General features: G+C 30.3%; 9 protein-coding genes across 9 annotated transcripts; 5 read left to right on the forward strand and 4 right to left on the reverse strand.

Moving 5' to 3' along the window:
• Window positions 1-381: 381 nt before the first annotated feature.
• On the reverse strand, window positions 382-2,210 carry PPL_04537 (uncharacterized protein; the record flags this gene model as incomplete). The annotated part of the gene is made up of 6 exons (XM_020575439.1): window positions 382-386; window positions 483-555; window positions 710-785; window positions 1,698-1,745; window positions 1,950-2,141; window positions 2,194-2,210. The coding sequence occupies 6 exons, from the start codon at window positions 2,208-2,210 to the stop codon at window positions 382-384; spliced, it is 411 nt and encodes a 136-aa protein (XP_020434959.1).
• Window positions 2,211-3,292: 1,082 nt separating this feature from the next.
• Window positions 3,293-6,625, reverse strand: PPL_04538 (uncharacterized protein; the record flags this gene model as incomplete). The annotated part of the gene is made up of 4 exons (XM_020575440.1): window positions 3,293-4,909; window positions 4,978-5,703; window positions 5,754-6,381; window positions 6,414-6,625. 4 exons carry the CDS (start codon window positions 6,623-6,625, stop codon window positions 3,293-3,295), a joined length of 3,183 nt encoding a protein of 1,060 aa, XP_020434960.1.
• Window positions 6,626-8,025: 1,400 nt separating this feature from the next.
• PPL_04539 (uncharacterized protein) lies at window positions 8,026-14,901 on the forward strand (the record flags this gene model as incomplete). The annotated part of the gene is made up of 15 exons (XM_020575441.1): window positions 8,026-8,194; window positions 8,225-8,429; window positions 8,499-8,757; window positions 8,834-9,176; window positions 9,255-9,843; window positions 9,897-11,189; window positions 11,268-11,494; window positions 11,573-11,848; window positions 11,934-12,499; window positions 12,626-13,589; window positions 13,797-13,838; window positions 13,911-14,074; window positions 14,153-14,565; window positions 14,718-14,736; window positions 14,785-14,901. 15 exons carry the CDS (start codon window positions 8,026-8,028, stop codon window positions 14,899-14,901), a joined length of 5,646 nt encoding a protein of 1,881 aa, XP_020434961.1.
• Window positions 14,902-14,965: 64 nt separating this feature from the next.
• PPL_04540 (uncharacterized protein) lies at window positions 14,966-16,407 on the reverse strand (the record flags this gene model as incomplete). The annotated part of the gene is made up of 2 exons (XM_020575442.1): window positions 14,966-15,885; window positions 15,960-16,407. The coding sequence occupies 2 exons, from the start codon at window positions 16,405-16,407 to the stop codon at window positions 14,966-14,968; spliced, it is 1,368 nt and encodes a 455-aa protein (XP_020434962.1).
• A 1,098-nt stretch (window positions 16,408-17,505) lies between these two features.
• Window positions 17,506-18,369, forward strand: PPL_04541 (uncharacterized protein; the record flags this gene model as incomplete). The annotated part of the gene is made up of 1 exon (XM_020575443.1): window positions 17,506-18,369. The coding sequence occupies one exon, from the start codon at window positions 17,506-17,508 to the stop codon at window positions 18,367-18,369; it is 864 nt and encodes a 287-aa protein (XP_020434963.1).
• A 394-nt stretch (window positions 18,370-18,763) lies between these two features.
• Window positions 18,764-19,087, reverse strand: PPL_04542 (uncharacterized protein; the record flags this gene model as incomplete). The annotated part of the gene is made up of 2 exons (XM_020575444.1): window positions 18,764-18,836; window positions 18,936-19,087. 2 exons carry the CDS (start codon window positions 19,085-19,087, stop codon window positions 18,764-18,766), a joined length of 225 nt encoding a protein of 74 aa, XP_020434964.1.
• Window positions 19,088-20,173: 1,086 nt separating this feature from the next.
• Window positions 20,174-21,053, forward strand: PPL_04543 (uncharacterized protein; the record flags this gene model as incomplete). The annotated part of the gene is made up of 2 exons (XM_020575445.1): window positions 20,174-20,481; window positions 20,564-21,053. The coding sequence occupies 2 exons, from the start codon at window positions 20,174-20,176 to the stop codon at window positions 21,051-21,053; spliced, it is 798 nt and encodes a 265-aa protein (XP_020434965.1).
• Window positions 21,054-21,171: 118 nt separating this feature from the next.
• On the forward strand, window positions 21,172-25,455 carry orcC (origin recognition complex subunit 3; the record flags this gene model as incomplete). Its single annotated transcript, XM_020575446.1, has 9 exons — window positions 21,172-21,228; window positions 21,327-21,551; window positions 21,640-21,861; window positions 21,943-22,140; window positions 22,393-23,126; window positions 23,206-24,444; window positions 24,515-24,829; window positions 24,921-25,016; window positions 25,095-25,455. 9 exons carry the CDS (start codon window positions 21,172-21,174, stop codon window positions 25,453-25,455), a joined length of 3,447 nt encoding a protein of 1,148 aa, XP_020434966.1.
• Window positions 25,456-26,260: 805 nt separating this feature from the next.
• Window positions 26,261-26,891, forward strand: PPL_04545 (carbohydrate-binding domain-containing protein; the record flags this gene model as incomplete). The annotated part of the gene is made up of 2 exons (XM_020575447.1): window positions 26,261-26,295; window positions 26,414-26,891. 2 exons carry the CDS (start codon window positions 26,261-26,263, stop codon window positions 26,889-26,891), a joined length of 513 nt encoding a protein of 170 aa, XP_020434967.1.
• Between the last annotated feature and the right edge of the window lie 548 nt (window positions 26,892-27,439).

The raw sequence follows: 27,439 nt of genomic DNA on the forward strand, positions 1-27,439 counted from the left end.
AACTGAAAAAAAAACAAATAAAATAAATTACAATTTATATTGTTATATTTATAATAAATATTTATATAAATTATTTATTTTATATTTTGATAAGTTTTATTGTTTTTTTTTTTTTTGCTGTCCATATTTCTGATGTAAAAAAGTAAAAGTAGCATTTTATTTAATCCATTGATTTGCTTAAATGTCGATAAAAAATTTAAAATGTTAAATTTTTTTCAATGATAGTGGTTGTGGCTGTTTTTCACAATTTTTTTTTCTTCGTTTTTGCAATAGAGATTAATATTAAAAAAATAAAATAAAATATCAAACCTTGTTAGATTTTAATAAAAATTAGATAAATAGAAAGTATTTTTATAGTAGATTTAGAATATAAAGTTTGATTTATTCTTTAAAAAAAATTTGAAAGAGTTTGGCCTCTGTTTTTCGATGGGTAAAATGAGTTTTCCAATCTGCATCGGAGTTCGGAGCAAGCTACAACAAACCCGAGAGATCAAAGAATACAGGGACAGACATATTTATCAATGTTATGAAAAGATCAATCAATTTCTCAAAGATCTTCAATCAAAAATTGGTGTTCAAAAAATGGTTATTGTAATATGGGAAATTTATATGAGAAAATCAATGATAGGCAACTAGCGAAATAGATATTTAACAATGGACCCTACTGATTAAATAAAGCACATATATCAATAGAAATGGTTCAACACACGATATGTGATCTTGAATTTCTATCGATTCCTTGAATAGTGGATATAAGCTGGTATCTTTCACTTTGCCAATCTTCACTAAATATTAAATTTTGGTTTTTATTTGAATCAAACACAATCAAATCAACAATAACCATATAAAATTCAATTGTATAATGTTAGCGATACGAAAAAGCAACTTTGTATTATAGTAGATTGACAAGAAAGTGAGTTAATAAATGAATAAATGAATAAATATAATATATATGAATATAAATATATAAATATATAAATATATAAATATATAAATATAAATAAATATAATATTTAAATAAATATAAAAAATATAAATAAATATAACACTGAAAATAAATATAAATATTAAGATAGATATAAAGATAAATATAAATAAATAAATATAATACATATAATTGATATATAGAGAAATAAATAAATTACTGGATGAATAAATAAATGTATGAAAGGAAGAAAGAAGAATGGGTGGATGAAAGATTGAAAGAAAGAAAGAAAGAAAGAAAGAATGGATGAAAGGAAGAATGAAAGTGAATTAGGTGCTAATTCACTGCAGTGCAAATAAATAGAAATATAGTGTAAGAATATAAAAATGTAAAGCGTTGAGCACAATGTGCACTGGACTAATACAGTACTTATATTGTATTACCTATATCTATTTATTTATAGAATGATACATACCATATAAACAAATTAAAGGCAAAACTAACCTATACTTTTTTGGAGAAAAAAAAATAAATTTGAATTAGTTATCTTGAATATACTTGATTATTTACCCACTCCCTGCACTGAGTGTGCCCCTGGTAATCCATTCTATTATTATTCACGACTATCATATCAAAATGGAGAAAATCTACATGATAACCGGGTGGCTCGTTCGATGCACCTTTATTGTTGTTACTCAACAATATTTTTCTATTTAAAACAAAAAAGTTAATAAGTAAGAATGTTTATCCAAATTGATTTTCAATTACATACATTTTATTTTTAAAGATTGTAGCTGAGTCGATATAATAACTTGACCACCTTAGTTAGAAATATTGACTAGTTGGCCCTTTATATATTCTAAAGTGGTGCATTTTAAAATATATAGTTTTATAGTGTGCCTACCCTATAATGCCGGATTGGTCTGTATCAAATAAGTTAGTAAAACATTAATTGAATAATGTATACTAGACATTATTGAGTGACAGCCAGATGGGAGTCTTCATCTTTTACATTCGGTAATACCAGAATAATTTGTCGTAGGCATACAAAATTATCTGATATGTTGAACATAAAATTAATGACATACGAAATATAATAAAGAAGTAAATAAAATTTATATTAATAAAATTATATGCGTATACCTTTATTGGACTATTCTCTTGATTAAAAATACAAATAAAATCTAGAAAGATCACATTCTTTGTATGAATTGACCTTTGTATAATAGAATGAATTAGTTAAGTACATTCACAACTTGTTATTTTACAATGGTAATAATATCATATTATAATATACATATAAACATATAAATATAATACTTACAACTTTGATATAAGATTAGGAATTACTTTAGGAATAGTTTTGGTACAAGGAATATAGATTTAATGAATGTAATAAAGTTTAGAGATATAATTTATAGTATAATATTTAAAGATAATAGTTTATTTATTTTACAGTTTGAAGATAAGAATAATATTTGGTAATGTTGAATAATGTTGAATAATTAATTAATTTCTATAATGGATTTTCCAAGGTATTTATACTGTTGGATTTCTTCGACTAGTGCAGTTGCTCAATCTCAGAAATCTGTTCTTGATTAACTAGTTTGGTATTCATTGTAGATTAACTTGTTGGTTATTTCTTTATGTTAACTTTGATAGATTGATATTTTGTTGATTCACTGAATGTTGATATTATTCTAATATATTTAATTATTGTTAAACAGCTGGATTATTAATTTAAGTTATTTGAAATCGTGTCCATAAACTGTTTGAATTGTGATAGTTGAATTCTTAATAAATTATTGAAGTGTCAGTTGATTTGGTTATTATAATTCTAAAATGTTAATTTTAGAACACAACTGCTATATAAGGAACTTATACTTACAATGAACTAAAACATAATATAAAACAAAATTTACTACTACCAAATCAATATGCTTCAACATTCAAACACTCCAGATAATGAATCAGGTTGAAAGCGTTATTCTAAAATAATATAGCAAAGTGCTCACATTTTGAATTGTGTTTTTGTTAATAACCAAAATCACCTTATTCAATGTTGAAATAAATTTGATTTGAAATGTACTAGACCAGACTCCCATCCGAACATATACATAGCTTCATCAAACCCATAACAACAAATGAAAAAATAGGCGAATTGATTGCAAGATTCTTTACACACTACTGCATATACTATTTCAAAACAAGCAATCAAAAATTATTGAATAATTATGATCCACTAAAGATATGTCAAAGAAATAAAAATTAGTAATCTGTATTCATTAAAATAAAACAATTATTACTTACACTATCTTTTATGCCTAAACATCTCCACATACCAAAAAGATAATAATAAAATTTGAATTATAAAAATGATTTTAAAACATTTCCAATCATATTTTGAATTGGTCTTATTACCAGGTTTGATAATGGGTTCTTAATGAGTAGAGTGGAGAAGAGCTGTCCATAGTCCGCTATGGCTGTGAGGCATGGAATTCTTATAATAAGTTCTCGTAGAGATGGCCAATTGGATAAGAAGTCACCGGCATTGTTCATGTTTTCGTCTTCTTCTGCGGTATTCAACTGGTCCTTGATCTTTTCATATGGAATACAGAATCGATCGATCTCCATTGCATCGTCAGTTTCCTCAACTTGTTCCATGATAGGATCTTCATGTGATGTCATTTCTACATCATTTGATGCTGCTGCTTCTGACTGTGGTGGAGATTGTTGTTGCAGTGTTTGTGAAAGTTGTTGTAAATAGTTGATTTGTTGTTGTTGTCTATAATCTTGAATCTGCGAGTTGTAATTGTTATCGATTTCAAAGATTACGACAATTTCTTTTGCTGGTTTTGATTGTTCCGTTGATTGCACTGTAGTGTTGTGTTGAATAGGAGTATGGAGTGGTGTTTGGGTTGGAGATTGGATTGGTGATTGAGATGGAGTTTGGATTGGTGTTTGGGATTGTGTTGGAATTGGTGTTTGGATTGGTGTTTGGGATGGTGTTTGAATTGGTGTTTGGGATGGGGATTGGATTGGTGTTTGACTATTTACATGAGTTGATTTGTGATGTTTTTGATTGTCCATTGATTCTTGATTATTATCTTCTTCTCTTATTCTTTTTTTTGTTGAATTGTTATTATTATTATTGTTATTGTTATTTATTTGGTTATTTATTTGGTTATTTATTTTTTTATGTTGACTATTATTGTCACAATCATCCTCTCTTTCTTTTCTTTTACCACTATAAATCAAGCTCGATCCGATATCATGATCATCGTCACCAAAATCAATCGATTCGATATCAAACAATGGTTTACTTTGGGTATTTTGTGTATTATTATGTGTATTATTATGTGTATTATGTGTATTATTCTGTGTATTATTCTGTGTATTAATTTGTTTATTATTTTGTGTACTATTTTGTATATTATCTTGTGTATTATTCTGTGTATTATTTTGTGAATTAGTCTGTTTTGTTTTCTTTGTTCCTCTGTAGCCTCTTCTTCTTTTGTTTGTACCAGAGAGTGTTTGGTCTGGTGTAGTTGTGGTAGCTGGTTTTGGTGAAGATTGAGATGAAGTAGAAGCAGCTTGTGAATTTGAAAGTGTTGGTTGAGATGGTGACTGAGGTGACGAAACAATTTGTTGTGTTCTTGAAGGTGTGGGTTGTGGAGCTAATTTAGATGTTACATTGGCATAAGTATTTATAATATCGCTCATCTCTTTTGCCTTTTCCTTATTTGATTCGTCTACATTCTTGGCAATCTCATTCATTTCTATCATGGTGTTTAGATAGGTGGTATGTGCCTTATCTCGAGCTGGTTTCCAAGACTGTGCCTCCTCCTTGGTGGTCGATTCGTAGCCTTTGGAAATTGTAGTCTCTTTACCAACTTGACTTTTCATAGCAGAATATTTGTAGATAGTCATTTTGTCAACTTCATTTCCACCCATGAATTTAATGTAATGTTTATTGGCACGCATCTTTTTTTTGTAAAAAAATATTGATTAATAATTGTTTTGAATTCAAATTATATAATTGATTAACTTACTGATCTATTATCTAAAAACTGGAAACGATGATACTCTGTAAAACCAGGAAAGATCTTTATTTCTTTCTGTTTCAATTCCTTTGGGTTATGAATTTCGACTGTTACTTTGATGGTAACAGCTTCCTTCTCTGATTCAGAGGTCAATTTGTATGTTCTTTGATAGTTGTTGTTGTCAGTGGTACTCTTGATTGCATTGATAACATCTTGATCTGTATAGATTGAATCTTTGAAACTCGACTTGTCTGCTATCGCTCTAGAAACCATTGAAAAATGTTGATCGCATTCACTCTTTCCGTGATAAGGTGCAAAAGTATTCAATTCGACGAGATACTTTCTTTTGGTTTTGTTTGGAGTGTTTGGATCAGCTACTTGCAACTTTGACAATGTATGCATATATGAAAGTATTTCATTTGACTTGAAGTGTCTAGCATTATCACACCAAAATGTAATTTTGTTGATATTTAGACTGGTGAATAATGGATCATTGATTAATTTGTCGAGACATGAAATTGCAAATGTCGAACAGTGATTAAGTACTTGTGAAAGACAGTCATAGTAGTGAATCTTCAGCTTGTCACCTTGCTTATAGAAGAGGACCATTCCAAAGAAGGTACGAGCAGGTTGTTGGTAAAATTCATGGCTTACTTGCACTTTGGATTTACCTAATGATATATTCTCTTTAAAATCACAGAGAATAATACACTCTCCTGCCTTTAACTCATTTTTCTAAATATTAATAAATCATTAACTAAATGTATTAATAAAATTATAATTACACATGTCAAATAATCATTCTTTCTTTGCTGAACAAACATCTTGTGAATAGTCAAGATTTCAAACAGTTTATGATCTTGATCTGAAAGTTGCCCAAACTTAATTCGTTTTGACTCGAGAGCCTGATACTGAACACACATTGGACACATGTCGGTTCGATTCTTCATTTCTCTGACATACTCTGGTACGAAACTGTAAAATGCACTTCTACCCATGAGTGGATACTTGACTTGATCAACTTTACTCTTCTTGAGGTAATCTGAAAAGCAGGTATTTATGTTTCCTAAAGCAAGGTTCTTGATTGGCACCAACTCGAATGCTCGTTTACCATCTGCGTCGAGTTCTTTGCTGTACAACCTCATGTTTTTACTTGATTCTTCAGTTATATCTTTCATATTGAAGTAACCTTCGACGGCTGTCCTTAGCATCGTGGTTCTTTGTCTTCTTGTCATTTGTCCATTGTGTGTAAATTTAGATCTCCAATTGCTGATCTCTTCTGCATTAATCAGTCTACCTGCACCATACTTATGTACGTGTTGAATTGCACGATTCCACGCATTATTATCTATTGTGATTCCAAACTCTCTGATTTCCTTAGAAGTGTAAAAAGGAACTAAACTTGATAACAATCTAGATTGGGAATATTAGTATCAATGATATACAAAATCGTTATTAAATTTAAAACTTTACTTTTATTACCAGACCTCTCTGATAATTCACTATAGTCCTTATAACGATTACTCTTGACTGGTTTAGTGTTTGAATCACTAACTGATTTTATTGAATTCAATACTCCTTGTGTATAATTATTGAAAGAGGGAGCCAATGATGGACTATTATTACTCTTATTTTGTGTAGTTAATCTGCTTGCCATTTTAAAATAAAACTTAATTAAAATAACGAATCAAAAATCAAATATAAATAATTAAAAAGAATCACTAACTTTAAATTATTTTTTTTTTTTTAAAAAAAAAGCAAAACAACAAAAAAGCATAGCCACATGATAATAAGTATTAGTTTGATGCACCTCTTTAACAATATTTAATGATTAAATCTATAGATTGTTTTATTTTTTTCTTTATTATTAAATTTTAAATACATATATTGTGTTTTGTTTTTTAAATAACTCTCTTTTGATCCATGTATAACCACATGACCAACAGTCTACCTGTTTGTAGAATAATACCAAAGAGGTTACGAGGGGTCATAATGTTCACGAATTGATGAACATTATATTTCCTCGATATATTTTCTTTGACATTCGAAACAATGTTGAATTGCTCTAAGCATTATTAGTTAGCTAAAATAAAACCATTGGTTTTCACCAAATCTTGACAATAATTAAAAGGTTCACGTTTCTCAGCTGCTCTTCTCCTATAGAATTCTCTGAATGATGATGATGGTTTAACCAGTCAGTTAATTAAAGTTGTTTAAAAGTGAAAAAATAAAATAAATCTATATCTTTATAAATATTACATCCACTATCCTTTTTAGCCAATCTATGATTACATGTGCTTGTTTATATGTTTATTTTACTTTTTAGTTGAGCAATAGAACTAATTCTGTTATTGAACTCAAACTTTGTAATTGTTTCTGTTATTGAAACGCATGCTAATCGGTCATTGTCCAGTAATTAACCTTTATTTACTAATTTACTACATCTCGTATATCTTGGTGATAAATATTCAAATAATAATTAAATTATAACTATATTTTAAAAGAATGAATTAAGATGTCTGTTTTCTTTTGTTTTGAATGCAAAAAAAAAAAAAACCAATCCCAAAAAATAAATAAAAAAAAAAGTTATTTTCAAATGATCCAAACTAACTTGGATATTAGAAAAAGAATCTTTTTTTTTCTTTATCCTCGATTCTTGGTAAAAAACTTTTGGAATTAAGTTTTCAACCTCTTTTTTAATATGGAGAGAATTTGACTCATTACAACTAAACTATTCTTTTTTGTTTTGACAAAACCAAATTTTTTCATTTTAATTTTTTTACTTTACAAACCTTCAAAATAAAACAACAAATACAATCTTCAAATTTATTTAATAGTTACTATTTCTTTTTTTTTAATATTATATCTATTCTTTTTTATTCTTTATCTTTTCTTTATATTATTATTTATTATTTATTTTATTTGTTTATATATAGTTTTATTAGTTCAAAGTTATTTATTTATAATTTTTATTTATTATTATTTATTTATATTTATATTTTTATTTATTTTCTATTTATTTTCTATTTATATATTTTTTTATTTATTTTATCAAATATGTCAACATATAAAACTATTAGTGATTTAAAACTAGAGGATTTTATCAATAATGAAACTTTTTCAAGTAAATCAAAACAAGAATCACAAGACGCAACCAATCTTCTTTTCCATCTTCATAATATTATTCATAGTTTTTATTTAAAAAATATTAATAATTTAAATAATAGTAATTTTAATAATATATCTATTTATATAGAAAAGAATCTTAATAATATAAACTCTAAAGATATCTATAATCAATCAGATTCAATAACAATCAATTATCAAACTTTACAATATATTGTAAATAGATTATGTAATAAAAAAGATAGAGATGAAACAAAAGGAATAAATAAAATATTGGGAAAGGGAGAAATATCTGTATTGGAAGTATATAAAAAAATATCTCTAGAAAATACAAAGTGAGTATCATTAAAGTTTTAAAAATAAATTTTGTTTTAAAATCAAACTAATAATAATTTTATATCCAGGAAACAACTTAAGGTGTTTATTAAGGAATACAGGGAGAGTAAAGTTTTCCAATTATTACCAGTCGATCAAAACAGCAATTATGATACTACTCAAGTTGCAAAACAACTCACAACCAATATAGTAAATCACCTCTCAGTTCAACTTTCAAATCATATTAGAGATATAATGAAATTATACAATGCAGCAATTAAAGAGCTCCTTCCAGATCCAGAGATAGATCGTACAGAGACCCTTCGATTTCTTATTAAATACAACATTGTAAGTTTATTTTTTTATTATTTATCAATAATAGAAATATAATTAATATAGTTTTTTTTTTACAATTATTTTTTAGGCATCAATCTTACCAAATAAAGAAATTAATAAATTGTTGGCAGACAATAAGTTAGAAAATACAGATCCAACTGAGAATATTATAAGAATTATAAATAACAATTTAGATTATTCAACTCTCAACCTCAGCAAACTATACTCATTTTTTAATGGATATGATTTTGAAAAGCTTCAACAAATGGAGAAAGGTGTATTCACCAACAGCTGGAAATTTTTTTCAATTGGATTGGGCAGTGTTTTTTTTAAATTTCAAAAAAACATTGAGGAAATAGGTCATCAAGTGGAATTTGCACAGCTTGTTAATTCTCTGAACCAACATATCGAACATTCTAATTTATTACAAGGTATGTTTAAATATATTTATAATCATTTCTATTAATGATTAAAATTAACTTTTTTAATTATTTTTTTTTAATAAATAGTTGTAAAAGATGGTAAACAACTCTTGGATGTATTAGGCAAACAAGAAGAGCCATTGTTGGTAAACACGTCTGCTCCAAGAGATATCAAATTTACCAACTCGGAAAGCCATTTGGTTATTTGGGTTCGATCAATCTTTAAGAATATCTCAAAATATGGAGATCAGAATTTGGATAAAATTCAAAAGAGATTATCGTTCTTTATACCAGCAGCACCAACCTCATCAACAACCACAACTGCAACTACTCCAACAACAACAACAACAAAAGTGAGTTTTTTCAATTGTAATTCCAAGAATCACGAGGCACTTGGATTGGCGAAGCCAACACCGGTAGTAGACAGATATCGAGATACAAATATTTGCAGTACATGTCAGTATCACACCAATAACAGAAGAAAAGAAAATCGAAAAGACATTTTAGCAACAGATATAATTAAATCTTTAGGCGATTTGAAACAAGAAGATAATAGTAAAGTAAATCAACTTTTAGTTATAGTAAAGGATATAATAGTAGAAGTTTTTAAATCAGAGATAAATGACAATTATAATATAGATACTTTAATAGAGATATTAAAGATAGAAAAGGAGAAGTATGATCATCGCGATAGTAAAAAGAAAAACAAGAAGAATGAGAAGAAGAAAGAGAAGAAGAAGAAAAGCAAACAAAGTTTAAAAAATCTACAACCACAACAACAACAACAACAACAACAACCACAACAACAACAACAACAACAACCAACAGTAATCAACAACCTTCTCTACGATCTATATTTGATGATAATGATGATTTCGAATTTAAAAGTGATGATCCAATAGTAGCTACAACAACAACAGATTCAACTAATGATAGTAATAATAATAATAATAATAATAATAATTTAGAAGGATCAGACCAATCCTATCACCCAGAAGAAACCACTGCCAATGGTTTTTTTGATATCTTGAATTATTTCTCCCGAATGCCACTTCCATCAGGTAGCTCCAAAGATACTAGTGCTAGCCGTGCAGATCAATTGCAAGATCTGCAGATGACTGAAAAACCAATCTCTCCGTATTCTCTCAGTGAAGGACCACCGGATCCAGATGTAATATTCGTATCAGACCACCTTGATTCAAAGGTTCACCAAAAGAGAAGGTTGAATGAGAATACCATATACTACGATATTAAAAGTTGCTCTTGGCTTTTTGTAGATCCATCCAACTCAAAGGATTTGTCTGATGAGCAGCTCCTATCAATCAAGGTGAACCGTATAAAGCAAATCCTACAACTTGGTAAAGGTACCTTCTTTCTTTGTGGTATAGCATTATGGAAACTTCTCCGAGTTCTTATCACGAATGAAGAGGTCAAGATCACCAATAGAGATCATTGGTATACATCAATGAAATTGACTTGTAGCTTTGCCGGTCGCTCCATCACATTATTTCTGTTATCAGATCCTTGTCATTCATCAACAATAACAAAACAAGGATTCCAACATTATTCAAACTGGAAAAAGGATACAGCTATAAATATCATCGACTCGGAGGCAAAACCAACTACAACCACCACCATCTCCAAATCTCCTCATATCAACAAAAGCAATAGAAATAGGAGATTGATATTTATCAATAACAAGGTTGTAGAGAGTGATAATAATAATAATAATAATAATAATAATAATAATATTTCAACTCAATATTGTAGTGGTGATGATAAGATGATTCATGAAGATAAAGAAACATTAGGTACCGATCAATGTATGGAGGATGATGTCTCTAACGATACTTCAAATGAATCTATTATTTCAGCTAATGACCCACCAACACCAACCACTACTACCACTACCACTACTACCACTTCCACTTCCACTACTACTAATAATAATAATGACTATTACAAATTCTTTAATATTCGTAATAGATCAATGTCATTCACTCTATTTCCTAGTGTAGATTTGTAAGTATACTTTTTAATTATTCAAAGATCTAATATTCACTGACATTAATTTTTTTTTATTTTTTTTTTTTTAAATAGATTTAATCCATTCAGTTTGATGTATTCTGCCAAAGACATTAGAAGAATCATCAAAGCCGAGGATGGTATGACTGATATCCAAGTTATAAGATCTATTTTAAAAGTAGATTTCCTCAGGAGAATATTTGAAGCCAATCCGATCGATGTACATATCAGAACAAACGGTTATTCAGGTGGTGTTGTGTTTAAAAGCAAATCAAAAAAAGTTCAAAAACAATACGAATTGAGTAAGTTGATAGATATTTATAATCTAGTTTGTATTTTTTTTTTACTAATCAATTTTTTTATTTTATTTTTTTTTAAAGTTGGTTTAAAAGACATAAAAGATAAAGAAGTACTTACTGAAGAACAATTTGAACAACTTGGTGTAGTAGTATGTGATCCAGCACCAAACCACAATGTTTGGTTAAATAACAAACATCCGTTTGCAAACGGTGATTATTCTTTCCGAAAGAATGTCATTGACGTGAAGTCTTCAACGCATCACTTTCAATCCGAGTCTGGTCTGAACAAACACAAAAAGAATAAGCTACTCGGTCACGATTTAATGAAATGGCAGTCTGACATACCTTCAGTCAAAGGTAATATCATTTTTCACAAGATTATCAAATTTTGTTTATCTTACTAACTATAAATACTATTTATTTTGATTTTTTTTTATCATAGGGTCCAGTACAAACAATATTACAGATCTTGTAATATATGAAAAACGATTGGAATTTATATTCAAATCGGTTTTTTTACCACCAGAACAAAGAAGTTCAGATATCAAACCATATGGTACTCTAAGGGCAGTCGGAGAAGAGAAAAAGAAAGAGCAACGAGTCTGCCTCTCAAACAACACCACCATTCCATATCACTCAAACCAGCATAAATCCGTCTTCCATCAGTATCGACAATGTCATGGTGATGCGTGGCAAAAGGTTGATTTGGATCGATCGCGATCAAAGAAGCACAGTGAATCATTAAATTCGAAAAAATTGTTCAACTTTGCATTGCAATCGATTCCTATCAAGCAGTTAACTCATGATCCAATGCAGATCGATTCCACCGATCCCAATGATCCAAAGCAGATCGACTCCACCGATTCCAATACTCCAAAGCGCGTGCCAAAGTTGGTATTCAAGGGTAACAATGTACCCATCCAATCCGACAGGGAATCATCTCAAGAGAAAAGTGGTGCCAATAAGATGAAGCTACGACGCGTTGGATCTCCCATCAAAGTGAGAAAAGTATATATTCACTTACTTCGAGAACACCTCGGCAAGCTTGACGATGGCTCACTGGAGCGATTCATGGATCGATTCAAATTTGTGCTAGATATAACCTATTTGCAAGATGATTTTACGAATCTACAGAAAGAAGCATTGCTAAAGTTCCTCAAGGATCACAAACTCGAGTTCCTCGAACCAATCGACGAGTCCAATGTACGATTAATTGATATACAGACTGCAATTCACTATTATGGAGTGGAGCTCATCCAACAAGCAATGGATATATGGAAATTCTTTAAGTTTACCGAACCATTGCCAGGTAATCAAGGTGTGGAAAAAGAAGTAGATTTCAAAGATGGCATAAATAGAGTCGAACAAATTACAACAACTTTCAGGAACCAAGCGTTTCAAAAGTTTTGGTTCAGACGTATTCATTTCGAACGGTGCAAATGGCTAAAGGATCATGGAATTAAGATCATGCCAGATAGTGTCGGAGGTCACTGGATTAGACCAAATCAATCAAAAGTGGACGCCAATGAAGACAGTATTTACCAACTATTACCAGTCTTTAACGGCTTGACAATTTTGGTCATGGTATCTAACGGTACAGATGAAGGAAAAAAGGTAGAAAGAACATTAATCGGTCGAATTAAATTGAATGGTGGAAAGTACACTAGGGATGTAAATGGCACATTCAACTTTATGGTTACTGACAAGAAAGATTGGGACAGCACACCAAACAAAAAGGCGAGAGAGATCTGTAAGGTGAAGAATATTCCAGTAGTTTCCAATGCCACTTATATTACAGATTGCCTGAGACAACATGTGTATCTACCTCTACTATCGTATGATCTGTCGTCAGCTGCCAACACTACCAGTAGTGCTGCGAAGGTTTCACCAAGCAAGAAGAGTGGTTCCAAGACAGCTACCAACACTACCAGTAGTGATGCGAAGGTGACACCAACCAACAAGCGTATCGACTCACCCGCTCCCTCCATACCGGATCTTCAAACAAAAAAGAAGTCCAAGAAGACCGACAATACCGACAAGAAGTCTATCGATAGCGATGAAGACAAAGACAATCATCCGAAATCCCGAAAGAAATCAAGTAAGTAATTAACTATTTGTTATTTTTCAAATTAAAACAGTTCATTAATACCAATATAAACACTTTCATTCTTTATAGAGAATAAGAAAAGAGGTAGATGGAAGTGTTTATGTTGTGGAAAAACCAACAATTTCAAACGATTTACTGATGTACATTACAAAGTTCTCCACTGCAATCACTGTTTATTGGTACACATCCCTTTTAAAGATCGAAAAGCTGCCAAAGAATCAGTTGATAAAACTAGAGTCGGTAAGTATCATAGTTGAAAAATAAAAAATAACAACTGTTTTTTGATTAATCTTTTTTTTTTCACACATTTAGTTATTGGTGCTGGTTGTGGTAATTTAAATCATATTCAACGAATGAAAGGTGTGAAATATAGTCCTGCCACGGAAAGAATCACCGAATCTCTCCAAAGATACAGTTTCAGTGTTTCGAAAACAAACATGAAAATATCAATTTCCAACGAGTTCAATACATCACAAGTAGGTTTTAACTGTTTAATATCAATTGTTTTTTTATATTTTTACTAATAAAATAATTATTTTTTTTTAAATTTTTAGGTGTTTGGTCCAAACATCGATAAACTAGAAAATGACTTTGTTTCAGCAATCAACAAACCAGTTTCAAACGAGTGGACGCAGGCAAAGAAAGATGAAGAGCTCCATTCGTTATATAACCTAGCCAAGGTCAAACCCCCAGGAGAGAGTAAATCATATAAACCAAAAGATACCAAGAGGGTATATAACAAGTCATTCTCTGTTCGGTTGTACACTGGAAACGATGACCAAGGCCAGCCTAAAGATATTTTTATCAATAGAGATATTCTTGCATGTACAAACATGATGGCAATTGCTAAGGCCTATTTTTGTGGAAAGCAACGTCCACAACTTTTAGCACCATTCACCAGTCAACCTATTATTAATACCCCGGGCAAGGAATGTCCACGACAAAATTTGATTTCTGCGTTTACGCAGTAAGTATTGAAATTTTTTTTTTTAAAAAACAAAAAGCACAATTTACTAATTTTTTTCTGTTTTTCAAGAGAATAAATCAAATGCTATAAAAAATATTAATTTGTTTTATTTAATTAATTTTCATCTGAGTTTAAATTTAATTAAACTTAAGTGTAATTTTCCAAAAGAATGTATTATTATTACTCTCAATATGAAAACCATCTTTATATTTTATATAGAAAGATTTATCTTTATTAACTCAAGATCAATACATTATAATGAAAAAAGACTTGCTCCAAACCAGAAAAGATTGTAGAGTGGTAATAATAAATAAATACTGTTTTATTACAAAATAAATAAAAGCATCATTAATTGAATTTTTAGAAACCAAGAACATAAAAACCTGGTATAGTTTTTTTTTTATGGAAGACATGCACATTTGACACCTGTGACATCAAAGATAACTGGGAATTTACCGACGGTAACAGTTGCAGTGCAGTCAAAACCAACACAGGTCCATTTGAATCCAGAGTTTACCCATTGACCATCCATGTTAGCGTATGGTGTGGTGTACCAGACTTTGACTAGATCGAGTGGAACCACCGATTGTGTGGTGAGAGTGGTTGTGACGGTGGCAGCATTGTTCGATGACCAGGCAGAAATGACTCTGTGTTGAGCACCACCAGTCAAGTTACGGTAGAATGCCAGCTTGTAGAGCGAACCCGATGCCAAGACACTCTTGGTGGCGTCGTAGGTGTAGTTGGAAATGAATGGTGTTATCGACTTCATTGTGAAGTACGCTGGCTTTGGTGACCAATTGTGATCGAGCAAACCAAAGTTGTGCTCACGATCGTAAAAGTCGACACCGTCATCAAAGATATCGTACCACCACATACCCTTGATGTTTGGAATGACACGTGCCAAGAAGTAGACTCTAGCCAAGTAGGCAGCTTGAATCTCAAGGGTGGATCCACAAGTCGATGGATGCGATGATGGCCATGTCATTTCGGTGATGTACAATGGAGTGGCTACACCATTTCTGAGACCAGTCCATCTTGTGTTTGTTAGGTTGACCCAACGGAACCAAACCTCCGGAGTGTTGTCGGTACCACCACAAAAATTGTATGGATGGATCGAGAGACCATCGACCTTTGTAGCTAAACCTTGTTGAATGACACGGTCACCAAATAATTGGTCCATACCATCAGAGGTAATACAACCACCAAGAATCTTGGCATTTGGATCGTTAGCTCTAATAACTGGAATTGCTGCATTGGCCAATTGCATATAGTGAGTTGCAGTATTTGGATTTCCTGGATCATCTAAATCCCACTCATTCCCTATATATCAACAATTTTATAAATATTTTAGTAATTACTATTTGTGAATTATTTTATAATAATAATTTACTTACAAACTTCATAGAATTGAACTTTTCCTTTGTATTTGTTTACAACCCATTGGACATAGTTGGTAAAGGCAACTGTGATATTGGTACCTTGTGGTTTCTGGCCGTTGTTGTAATGTTGATTTCCATTACCGAGGATGAACAACTTGCTGAGCGATGTTCTTGGTTGGAGAGCAACCATAAAGTCATTGAACTCGTAGATCTCGGTTAATTGACCCTTTACAAACTCGACAGAACTCCAGTATGGTGTGTCACGCACCGATGCCAATCCAGCTCCGATGGCAGCATCCAATGGTGGCGTAACAGTGGTAAGCGAGACAGGTGGTGACATCAAGTGGGTGCACACACCAACAATGAAATCGTTATCTCCATTCACAATGAGTGTTGAACTCAATGAAAGAATAAAGATAACAGATAATACCGATAGCTTAAAGATATTATTATTTTTATTCATACTTTTTAATTAAATAAAGTAGTTTGAGATTTAATTCCCATGATCATGATTTTCTACAAATTTATAGCCTATGACTTGGAATGGAATCAATCAAATTGAACCACCCCAAATCGTGTCGGTTTGCATCAATCCCGTTGCTCATGGTTTGCGTAACAAGATACTTTCCCCTTTCCGAGCTTGAGATAGGGGTTCTGCAAAAATTTGGTGGCGTTTTACAAAAAATCTTCATTCTAACAAAAATCTTATAGCGTCAAAACAAAACAACTAAATTCATATAAAAACAGGGATTAGTTTTAATCGATATTAATGAATAATATATGATCAAATAAAAATAATGATATAGATATTTACAAATAATAAGATTGAACTAAATTTTAGTCTTATTTTGGTAATTTATTTTGCTGAATATAATCATAATTGTTTATGCTTTGAATGATGTTGACATTATTGACAACTTGACATATTAATTGTTATTTTTCAAAGAATGAATATGATGATCTTTGGATGAGAAGATCGATATTTTTTATTTATTTTTTAACAATACCAGTAATTACAAAACATGATTATTTTTTTATTATTATTATTTATTATTTAATTGGTTATAATTTATGTTTTTATTTTACTTATTTTTTTTTCAATTTTAAAAAGATCACTTAAAAGTCACCTATAGGAACATGTGAAAAATTATTTGTTGGTTGCTAATCACAATTTTGGGGAAACGAATAAAAATAAAGATATTCCTTTTTTTTTTTTTTTTTTTGAATCTATTATTTTTTATTTGAATAATTCAAACACAATTTGTAGAAAATCCCTCCAAAAATTTGAAAATTTGAATTTTTTAGAACCGTTTTTATTTTTTTTTATTAAAATTCATTGATAGTGATTGCTCACAAAGTTACCAAAATTTATACAAAAAATTAAATAATTTTATATTATTACATTATTACTTTTTTTTAAAAAAATTAAAGCTAGAAAAAGAATTTCGATAAAATAATAATAATAATAATAGATAAACAACATAACAATTGTAAAATATAAAAAAAACAAAAACAATAGAATTTAATAGTAGCTACTTGTAATAGGAAGCGGTGAGAAGAAATGTCATTAGCAGTTGTACAACAATTATATAATCTATCAGTTGATCCAGATCATAGAGAGATGATCGTCAAGGATCAAGGATGTCTACCGGCTTTGGTGTTGTTCCTCTCGTCTACGGAGGAGGGTGTCGCCAAGACATCGATTGACACGCTCGAGTTGCTCTCACAGAACCAAGCCAACAAAGATCACATGCTTCGCGAACCAGCTCTACTCTCATCACTGAAATCTCTACAAGAAAAAATAGAATATAAAGATACAATTTTAAAGATTATAAACAGATTAGAAGTAACAACAAATGATAATATAAATAATAACAGCAAGAGCAATAATATCAATTTGAATAATAATATAAATAATTTCACAACAACACCATCAAATAAACCTGCCACATCATTTTCAGTTTTGGTGGGTGATAAATTTGGAACTGGTGGTTCGAAAGTTGCTACCAATAGCAATGCCAATGCCAAAACAATCATTTTGTTCATCAAGGGAATGAACAACGAGTCGTCAAAGAAGCAGGTCGAGGACTGTCTGTTGCGTACCAAGGGTGTTATCTCGTTCATGATCGACCTCAACACCTACCAGGCCACCATTCGTTGTACTATCACCGCCGATGAGATCAAAGCGGTGCTTCGTTACCAACTCGGTCTCTCGGCATCGCTGATGATCGATGGTCGCGAAGAAGTAGACAACTCACCCGACTATCTCCCAGAGGACAACCCGGCATTTGCCAACCAGCCAAAGAGATCTGCATGGGGATGGAACTCCATTGTCTCATTCGGTATCTCCAACGACACCAACAACAACAAACAACCACAAGGAAACTGGGGTTGGGGTTCCATTTCCAAAGCACTGTTTGGTTAGATTAAAAATGATAATATTATCAATATTTAATATTAAAACAATCAAAATCAATTAACAACTAAACCAACAACAACAACAACAACAACAACAACAACAACAACAACAACAACAACAACAACAACAACAACATAATAATAATAATAATAATCATAATAACAATAATGTATCAAAGTTTTTTGTTCTTTTGTTGAAAAGAATAAGATCTATTCAACTTCTTCATCTATCTTTCTTTCTTTCTTTCTTTATTTCTTAAATTAAACTATTCATTTATCAATACATATTATATAATTTAATAAACTAAAAAATTAACTTTAAATTTAAAATAAATAACTAAATCTGTTTATTATTTTATACGCATTATACTACTATATATTTATTATATTAATTATATTATCTATACAAAGAATGATCTATCGATTCTTTTTTGACCTGGTTCACCAAATGCTGCAACTAAATGAAGAATTAAACTATAATAATAAAATAAGTATCAGTGTTAGTTAGAATGATGTTAAAAATACAAAACAAATTAGCTATTGGTGATCTCTGTTGTTGATTGATTTACATACCAATATAAATAAATAAAGAATGAAACTATGTAGAATGCAGTTTTCAAAGAGAATCTTCTCTTGTACTGTGGTAACACTCTGTAGATCTCTGTTGCGAATACTTTGTGTTGACCGTTCACCATCCAATAGATATGTAATCCAAACAAAGGCATGTTCATGAGAACCAAATAGAGATTAAAGTGTAGCAGTAACACCACTGACAATAAACAATGAATTACATTCTCCAATCTAATAATCGGGTTCAATCTTCTTGCCAGATCAATTGGATCTACTAAATCAGATTCTAAATCTGTAAGTGCAACTACCTTTGAAATTTTGATAATATATATATATATATTTAAGAAGTTAATTTCAAAAAAATATAAAATTGGACATAGATCAATAAAAGATTAAGTTTAACCTGTACATACACTAAAAACAGCAAAAAATACAAGAATTGATGTAACAACCAATATGAATATCCAAAATAGTAGTCCCAAATCTAACATTTTAATTATTTGTTAATTAATTAAACGTAGCAATAAAATTTTTTGTCACCACCCTCTTAAAACATTATTGAAGTTCAAAGTGTAAAAAAACAACCACATTTTTATTTAAAAATTAAAATAAAATAAAAAATAATTATTTTTACTAATCTCTATTCATTATCATGATTGTAGATTAACTAAACAACAATGTATCATAAAAATAATAATAATATTCATAATTAATAAATAAATATAAAGATATATTTAAAAATGTTATTAAATACAATATAAAAATGTAAAGATAAACATAAAAATAAAAAAGTTCTAGAACTTTAGAATTAAAAATAATTAGCAGCAGTTAATTGATTCCTATCTCTTTTAAAGGTACTATCTTTCAATCTATTCTTAATAAAAAATAAATATGTTGTGAAATCAAATTATTATTTAGTAAAGGAAATCGAATCAACACACTTTTTCTTGTGGAATGGGTAAAGTCGGTGGAAGTAAAAAAAAGAACACTTGAATAGATCTTAGAATTGAAATTTTTTCGTGACAAATTAACGAAAAGATTTGAATGTGTTGTTCGACATTTTTTGTATTAACGAAATAATCTCAGTGTACATCGACGTTTTCAGATCTTCACCAAAGTTTTTCTATAAATTGCAAGAACATGAATTCATTGATTTCATTTAAAAAAACAAAAAACAATTAATTAATTAAAAATTAAATTATACCTATTTATTATTGAAAATAAATAAATAAATAAATAAAATGACTTCAAAGATTGCATTGGTAACTGGATCGAATCAAGGTATTGGATTTTGGATTGCAAAGAAATTGGCGTTGAACAGTATCAAAGTTATTGTTGCTGCTCGTGACTCGACCAGAGGAGAAGCTGCCGTAAAGGAACTCGAAGCTGAGACCAAACAGAGTTTGGACTTTGTTCAACTCGATATCTCTGACCATGAATCCGTAAAGAATGCCGCTCACGCCATCCAAACCAAATACGGTCAAATCGATATACTTGTAAATAACGCTGCAATTGCAATCAATCGTGATTTCAGTCATGAATTATTCAAGTAAGTTAAAGAGATAAAAAGAAAAAAGTAATCTAGATAAAACAAAAAATTAATTTATTTCTTTTTTAAATTAAAATAATAGAACTACTTTTGCACCAAATTATTTCGGTACTTTGGATGTAATCGATAACTTCTTGCCATTGATAAAGAAGAATGGTGTCATTGTAAATGTATCGAGTCAAGCTGGTGCATTGAATATTCTGAGTAGCGAAGATCTGAAGAAGCAATTTAGCAAAGAAGATATTACAGAGCAGGAATTGAAGCAATTGCTTTCTGAATACGACGCTGCCATTCTAGATGGTACCTACAAAGAGAAGGGTTGGCCAACTACAGCCTATGGAGCATCGAAATTATTCTTAACCGCTCATTCCAGAGCATTAGCACACCAAGATCGTTTAAAGAGCAATGGTATCACTATTTTCGCTTGCTGTCCAGGATGGTGTAAAACTAATATGGCTGGTTTCGAAAAACCACCACGTACCGCTGAACAAGGTAGTGAAAAGGCCGTCGAGCTTGCACTTGGCAAAGTTCCAAACGCAATCAGTGGTCATTTCTATACCTCAACCAATTAAACTTATTTAAATAAAAAAAAAAACAAATCTAATACAACTATAATATTGTTCTGATCTAGATTTCCTTTCTTTTATATCTTTAATATTAAAATTTTTAAACTAAACTATTTATTGAGTAATGACTATTAATATAATATCTTTTTTTTTGTCGATATTGAGTTCATCAAGAAATTTAGTGAAAAACACTCATCAATCAATCAATCCTTCATTTATTTTTTTTGTGTTAGACACACTGTTGAAGCTACTTATAATATTAAAACCCTTTTCTAATAGGTAAAACTTAAAAAGAAAGTAACAACGCAACAACCAAAACAACAACAACAACCAATACAACAACAACCATCAATAAAATGTGTAGTATGTTCTAATGCACCAACAGAAGTTAATACATTCGATGTATGTGTTAACTGTGAGAGTCATTATCACTCGAAAACATGTTGTAGAGTGCATGACCATCAAAGATTATGTATAAATTGTTTTGTAAATGTATCTAAAGGTGTAAGTAAAATCTTTGTTTAATATTAAAATTAGAATAATTAGAACAACTTTAACTGATAAACTATCTATAAATACTCTAATTAATTAGTCAAATAGATCACTTAGCTATCAAATTAAACAAATTGCAAAAGGTGAGATAAAGTTAGATAAAGAAAGAGTAACTAGAGGAAAGGTTATACAGGGATTGTCAGATGATGAATCAGACCCAAAGAATGGATCGAAAGACCAAGACTATGTTCCTCCAAAGCTATCAAGTAGTCACTTTGATAGCTATCAAGATGCATCTGATTTTACATTTGCAATGTCAAACGTAAGTAGTTAAATCTTAATAATTTCACACACTCTCTCTCTTTTTGACTAAAACATTTTATATATATCTGTACTTTTCTAGAAAATAACATTGACATTTCCAAATCAACAAATACCAGTTGGTTTGAATGGAAGTGCAGGTGTTGCGGCAGCAGCAGATCAATATGCCTATATGAATGGTGGTGGTGGTGCAGTTGATGATGCATTCATCGATAAGATCTATAGGAATCTCGGCGAGGAGAACAGTATATTGTTTAAGCACGCGCGTTATCAAAACTTTGTTAGATACAGATCGTCTATGAGCGAGATATTCAATGTGGCTACGCGTCACAATGAGAATCTGCTCGAGCCTATTATCGGGTTCATCACTGATGCCTATCCAGAGATGACAGTGGAGACTACACGAAATCTAATAACAAAGCAACATCAACACCGACAGGAACGACACAACAGTATGCTGTTCTACGAGAATCTGCCGGCGGTAGTACTCTACACAGGAACGACTACACCGGACATTGTCAATCTCTTCCAGAAGATCGGTCACGGTGTATCGTTTAAACTAAGAAAACAAGTGCATTCGACCAGTCACAATCTATCGCCTGACCTCTTAGTTCCACCCATAGCATCATTATCATACGAGCATTGTCTAACGTTAAATGCTGCCATTCGTGCATTGTGTCATCAACTTATATCTTATAAGTCTAACAACAATAATAACAATACTAATAATAGTAATGATAATCATAAAGATAGTAATAATAACACACAACAATATCAAGACTATCAAGATGATGATTCTCAAATGGATATCGATACTGCACCTGATTTCCAACCTACCAACACCACTACTACAACTGCTAATGGTGAGAACAACGATAATAATAATAATAATAATAATAATAATAATAATAATAATAATAATAACAACAGTAGTAATAATAATAGTTCGACGACGACAACAACAACAACAACAAAAACTAATTTAAACAGTAGAATACCACCGAATAAAGGTAATACAGGTGGAGGTATACCAAACTTTATTGAGTTGGAGCAATGGTATCTGGAAAACTATCATCTTCCATTGATACAAAATAGAATCAATGAATTCATAAGAAACAATCCAATCGATGAAAATGACCAAGATAACACTGACTATTATCAAAAGTTAAATACTCTATCAATGCCAAGAGTATCACCGATTATCATCATCGAGAATTTTGAATCTTGGGACAGTCAAATCATACAAGATCTTTTATATTTATTAAGGTAACTATATATCAAGTTATTAATATTATCATTTTAATTGCAGTAATACTTATTATAATATATCCATATATCTAAATAGTACATATAGACAAAGTATACCATTTGTAGTTATTTTCTCAATCTCAACAACAGAAGATACTATATATAATACATTATCCTATGAAACAATATCGATGTTAAATATTAAATCATTCTCACTATCTCCTCAGACTCAGCTGTTTGAGAGATTCGTTTACGATATCTTTGTAAAGGATCAGCTGATATCATTTGGCCCACAAGTCTACAAGTTCATCTATGAAAGCTTTAAGAGCAATCATCTCTCTGTTATCTACACAACAAGACAGCTGCTCTATTCAATTCACGAACATTTCTACTATAATACCTTTAGTTTCCTTTGTTACGACGATGTAATCAACCTGAAAAAGCAAAAGACTACCAATGCTCAGATTGGATTCAAAGCATCCGCTAGAAGTGGTACCTATCGTTACAAGTATGGTGATGATGAAGATGATGAAGCTGAATCATATCACTTTGATTACAACACCAAGAAAAACAACAATAATAATAATAATAATAATAATAATAAGAGTAGTAATAGTAGTAACCAAAGACGTAGTAAAAATAGAGATGAAAGTGAAGAGGATGAGTTGGATGAGCAAAAGCAAATCGATGATGACAACAACGATAACAACACCGAGAAGGAAGAAGAAGAAGAAAAAGTGGAAGTAGAAGATGAAGAGGAGGATGAAGACGATGCAGATAATAATGATATCGTATTTAGGTTGACCAATTGTCGTTCAGAGTATACCGGCTCTGATAGTACTGACAACCAGACATCTTATACCGACGATAACTCTGACTCTGACACTCTAGAATACCAAAGACTGATGACTTACAACAGTAACTATTACAATCAAAACAATCAGCAATATCGTAGCATTGTTCCACTGTCTCAGCTGAGTAACACCACTCAACAACAACAGCAGCAGCAACTCTACCGTCAATCTGCACTTCCACTGAAGGATCTCAGTAAGGATCACATCACTCGAATTCTGCAGACAAAGTCGGTGGTCGATGACATGAAGACATGGGATCCTGCACTTAAAAAGAAGTGTTTGAACCGACCGAATAGCATCCGCTATGTCATTCCAGTGTGGATCGAGAATCTCTTTGCAATTCGATATATTAAACAACATTGTATCGAGTGTTACTATATCATACTGCAACTGATGTATCCAAATATTCTCTACAGTGATATACTCTATCATTTCGCAAACAAAGATTACAATACTCTTACACAACTAAAAAGATTCTTAAAGTTTGTATAATAAGAGATTAACTGAAAAAACTAATTAATTGGTTAATTCTAACATTTATAAATATTGTAGTAAAGAGAAACCAGATAATTTAATTATGATTGTTTCAAAGTGGATTGGTATATTGACAAAGTTAATCGATCACACATACTATCCAGAGAGATATCAGATGTTTGCAACTACTATACTTGGTAAAGAACCAAACTTTAATAACTTTGTTAGAACTCAACGTGCAGTCTCTAAATACATCGAAGATTGTAAATTGGTTATACAATATCTAAAGGAATCGATGAATGAAGCAATGAGTAGCAAAACAGCAACCACTAAAGAAGATCATAACGACACCACCGATCAATCTAAAACATCTACAAATCAAAAGAAGAGAGTGTAAGTTTAACTATCTATCTATTTAAAAAGGATTAATGATCAATCATTCTAACATATTATTATTATTATTATTATTATTATTTTTAAAAAGTGATAGATCAAAACGTTCTAACCAAAAAAAGAAAGAAGCAACTCACCATGAAATGGCATTAATGAAATTGAATGAATTATTGAATATTTTCATTTAGTAAGTTGTTATTTATTAATATAGTTGCAACCTTTTTGAAACAGATAACTAATTAATTGATTTTATTTATTTTTAAAGCGATTATATTGATAGAGATTTAAGTTCGTTGCCGATGAGTGAGATATATCATAGTGATCGTATTGATAAGCTGAGCAAAGTATTCAATGTAAATCATACACAAGACATCAAAAAGCAGATAATGAACTCCTCAGAGATATTAGGTTGCACCAAACCAAGATGTTGTGGAAACAATGATCCAAAGAAAGCTGGTACCACACCTAAAAATACACCAAAGACAGAGGATATCACGATTATGTATTCACTCTACACAGAGTTTGGTAGATTTATCAATCTTTATGATTGGCTAACTTCGTTCTGTATGGTTTTCAACAACACCGGTGAACATACTCCAGAACTACAGTATTTATCAAAACAATAATTATAATTGTAACTATACTAACTTGATTAATACCATGTATAGAGCTAGATTTTCATCGTCATTAGATATTTTACAATATCTTGGACTTATACAACGAACAAATAAGAGAACTGACCATGTTATTAAAATCCACTATTGAACATATATAGGATTTGACTTTATCAACATTAACATAATCAAAACAGTACACAATGACTCATCAGATATAACAGGAGTTTAACTATACTTTTAGTATAAAATAACTCTTAATGATGACACATTTGTTAATATCATCCCAATGATTAAACATGGTCTGGAAAGGTAGTTAACTTGAAGGACTTGTCTGATTAAATATCTCATCATAAAATAAATACATGTTCTATTTTTATTTATGTTAAACACTCCATTGAGGTAAATCTTATTTATTAAAAAAATAATTCAATTAGATTCATTGATTCTGTTAACATATCCACAAATCTAGTAATTAAAACATAAAAAAAAAATTATCTAAACATGTGTTTTAAAATATAAAAACAACGTAAAAATAAAGATATTAATCACAACTAATATATTTTCAAAAACTTAGTAATAATAACAAATAAAATAAGATGTATTAAATAAAACAACCACATAATATAATATTTATTTGTAAAAATTCAATCATTTTTTTGTACAGAAATCATATAAAGATTATTAATAATAAATATAACCTTGAATATGATTATAATTTATGTAGTCTAATATATATTTTTAAAACAATGGTAATAATAATAGACTGTAAAAGCAGTCTCATTAGTTTACGTATTATTGTACAACCTCTTAAAGAATGAGTCATGCCTATTACCTTTCTATTCTCAGTTTGTAAATATTAGTTCAACTGTTGTTTATATGTGTAGAATCTAACTTTATAGAATGTATTTAAACAAGTTATTCTCATTACTTTTAAATCATTCAAAAAATAACTTTATTTAAACAATAGTTTTCTAAACAAAATGAAGATTGCATTATTTTCTCTATTATTGGTTGCTTTGACATGTTTGTCAGCAGTAAACTCAACATTTGTTGTTGGTACATGTGATTCAAGCAAGTGTGGTGCCGGTCAAGTTTGTATCTGTGAAGGTGGTGTCAGTCACTGTGTCTTGTTGGATCAATGCCATGATGTTGCCATCGTCCAAACCATTGAACACAGTTGGGTTGAGAATGGTCAATCATTCACTTTATACCGTGTCCACGTCTTCAACTATGGTCCAAGAACCTTGAAGAACATTGCCATCCAAACTGATTGCACTTTGGACCCACGTGATCAAAACTCTGTCTGGAACATCGAATATCACAATGGATTCTTCTCACTTCCATCATATGGTCAAGGTATTGCCACTGGTAAAGAGTTTGTCTTTGGATACATTGATCGTGGTATGCGTTCTCCAAATCTCTTTATCCGTGCTCTCCAATATTAAATTTAAATAAATCAATATTTATTTTTTTTCCTTGAATTAAATTGTAAATTTAATTATGATTGTTTCAAAGTGGATTGGTATATTGACAAAGTTAATCGATCACATACTATCAATTTGTTTTTTTTATCTTTTATTTATTTTATGATGAGATATTTAATCAGACAAGTCCTTCAAGTTAACTACCTTTCCAGACCATGTTTAATCATTGGGATGATATTAACAAATGTGTCATCATTAAGAGTTATTTTATACTAAAAGTATAGTTAAACTCCTGTTATATCTGATGAGTCATTGTGCACTGTTTTGATTATGTTATTGTTGATAAAGTCAAATCTTATGGGAATAGATTGGACGAATACTGAAAAAAAAACTTTTTTTGTAGCGAAAAAAAAATAACGGAAAAAAACGAACGAAACAGAAGTTCGTCTATCCTGTTATAAATAAAATTAGAAAATAACTTAAATAATAATAAAAGAATCTAATAATAAATTTAATTGTCTGATTTCATAGTTAATCATTGTGGTTGATTCATTTACATTTTTTCTAAG

This window comes from Heterostelium album, assembly GCF_000004825.1.
Source record: "Heterostelium album PN500 unplaced genomic scaffold PPL_contig9, whole genome shotgun sequence".
Classification (NCBI taxonomy): Eukaryota; Evosea; class Eumycetozoa; order Acytosteliales; family Acytosteliaceae; genus Heterostelium; species Heterostelium album.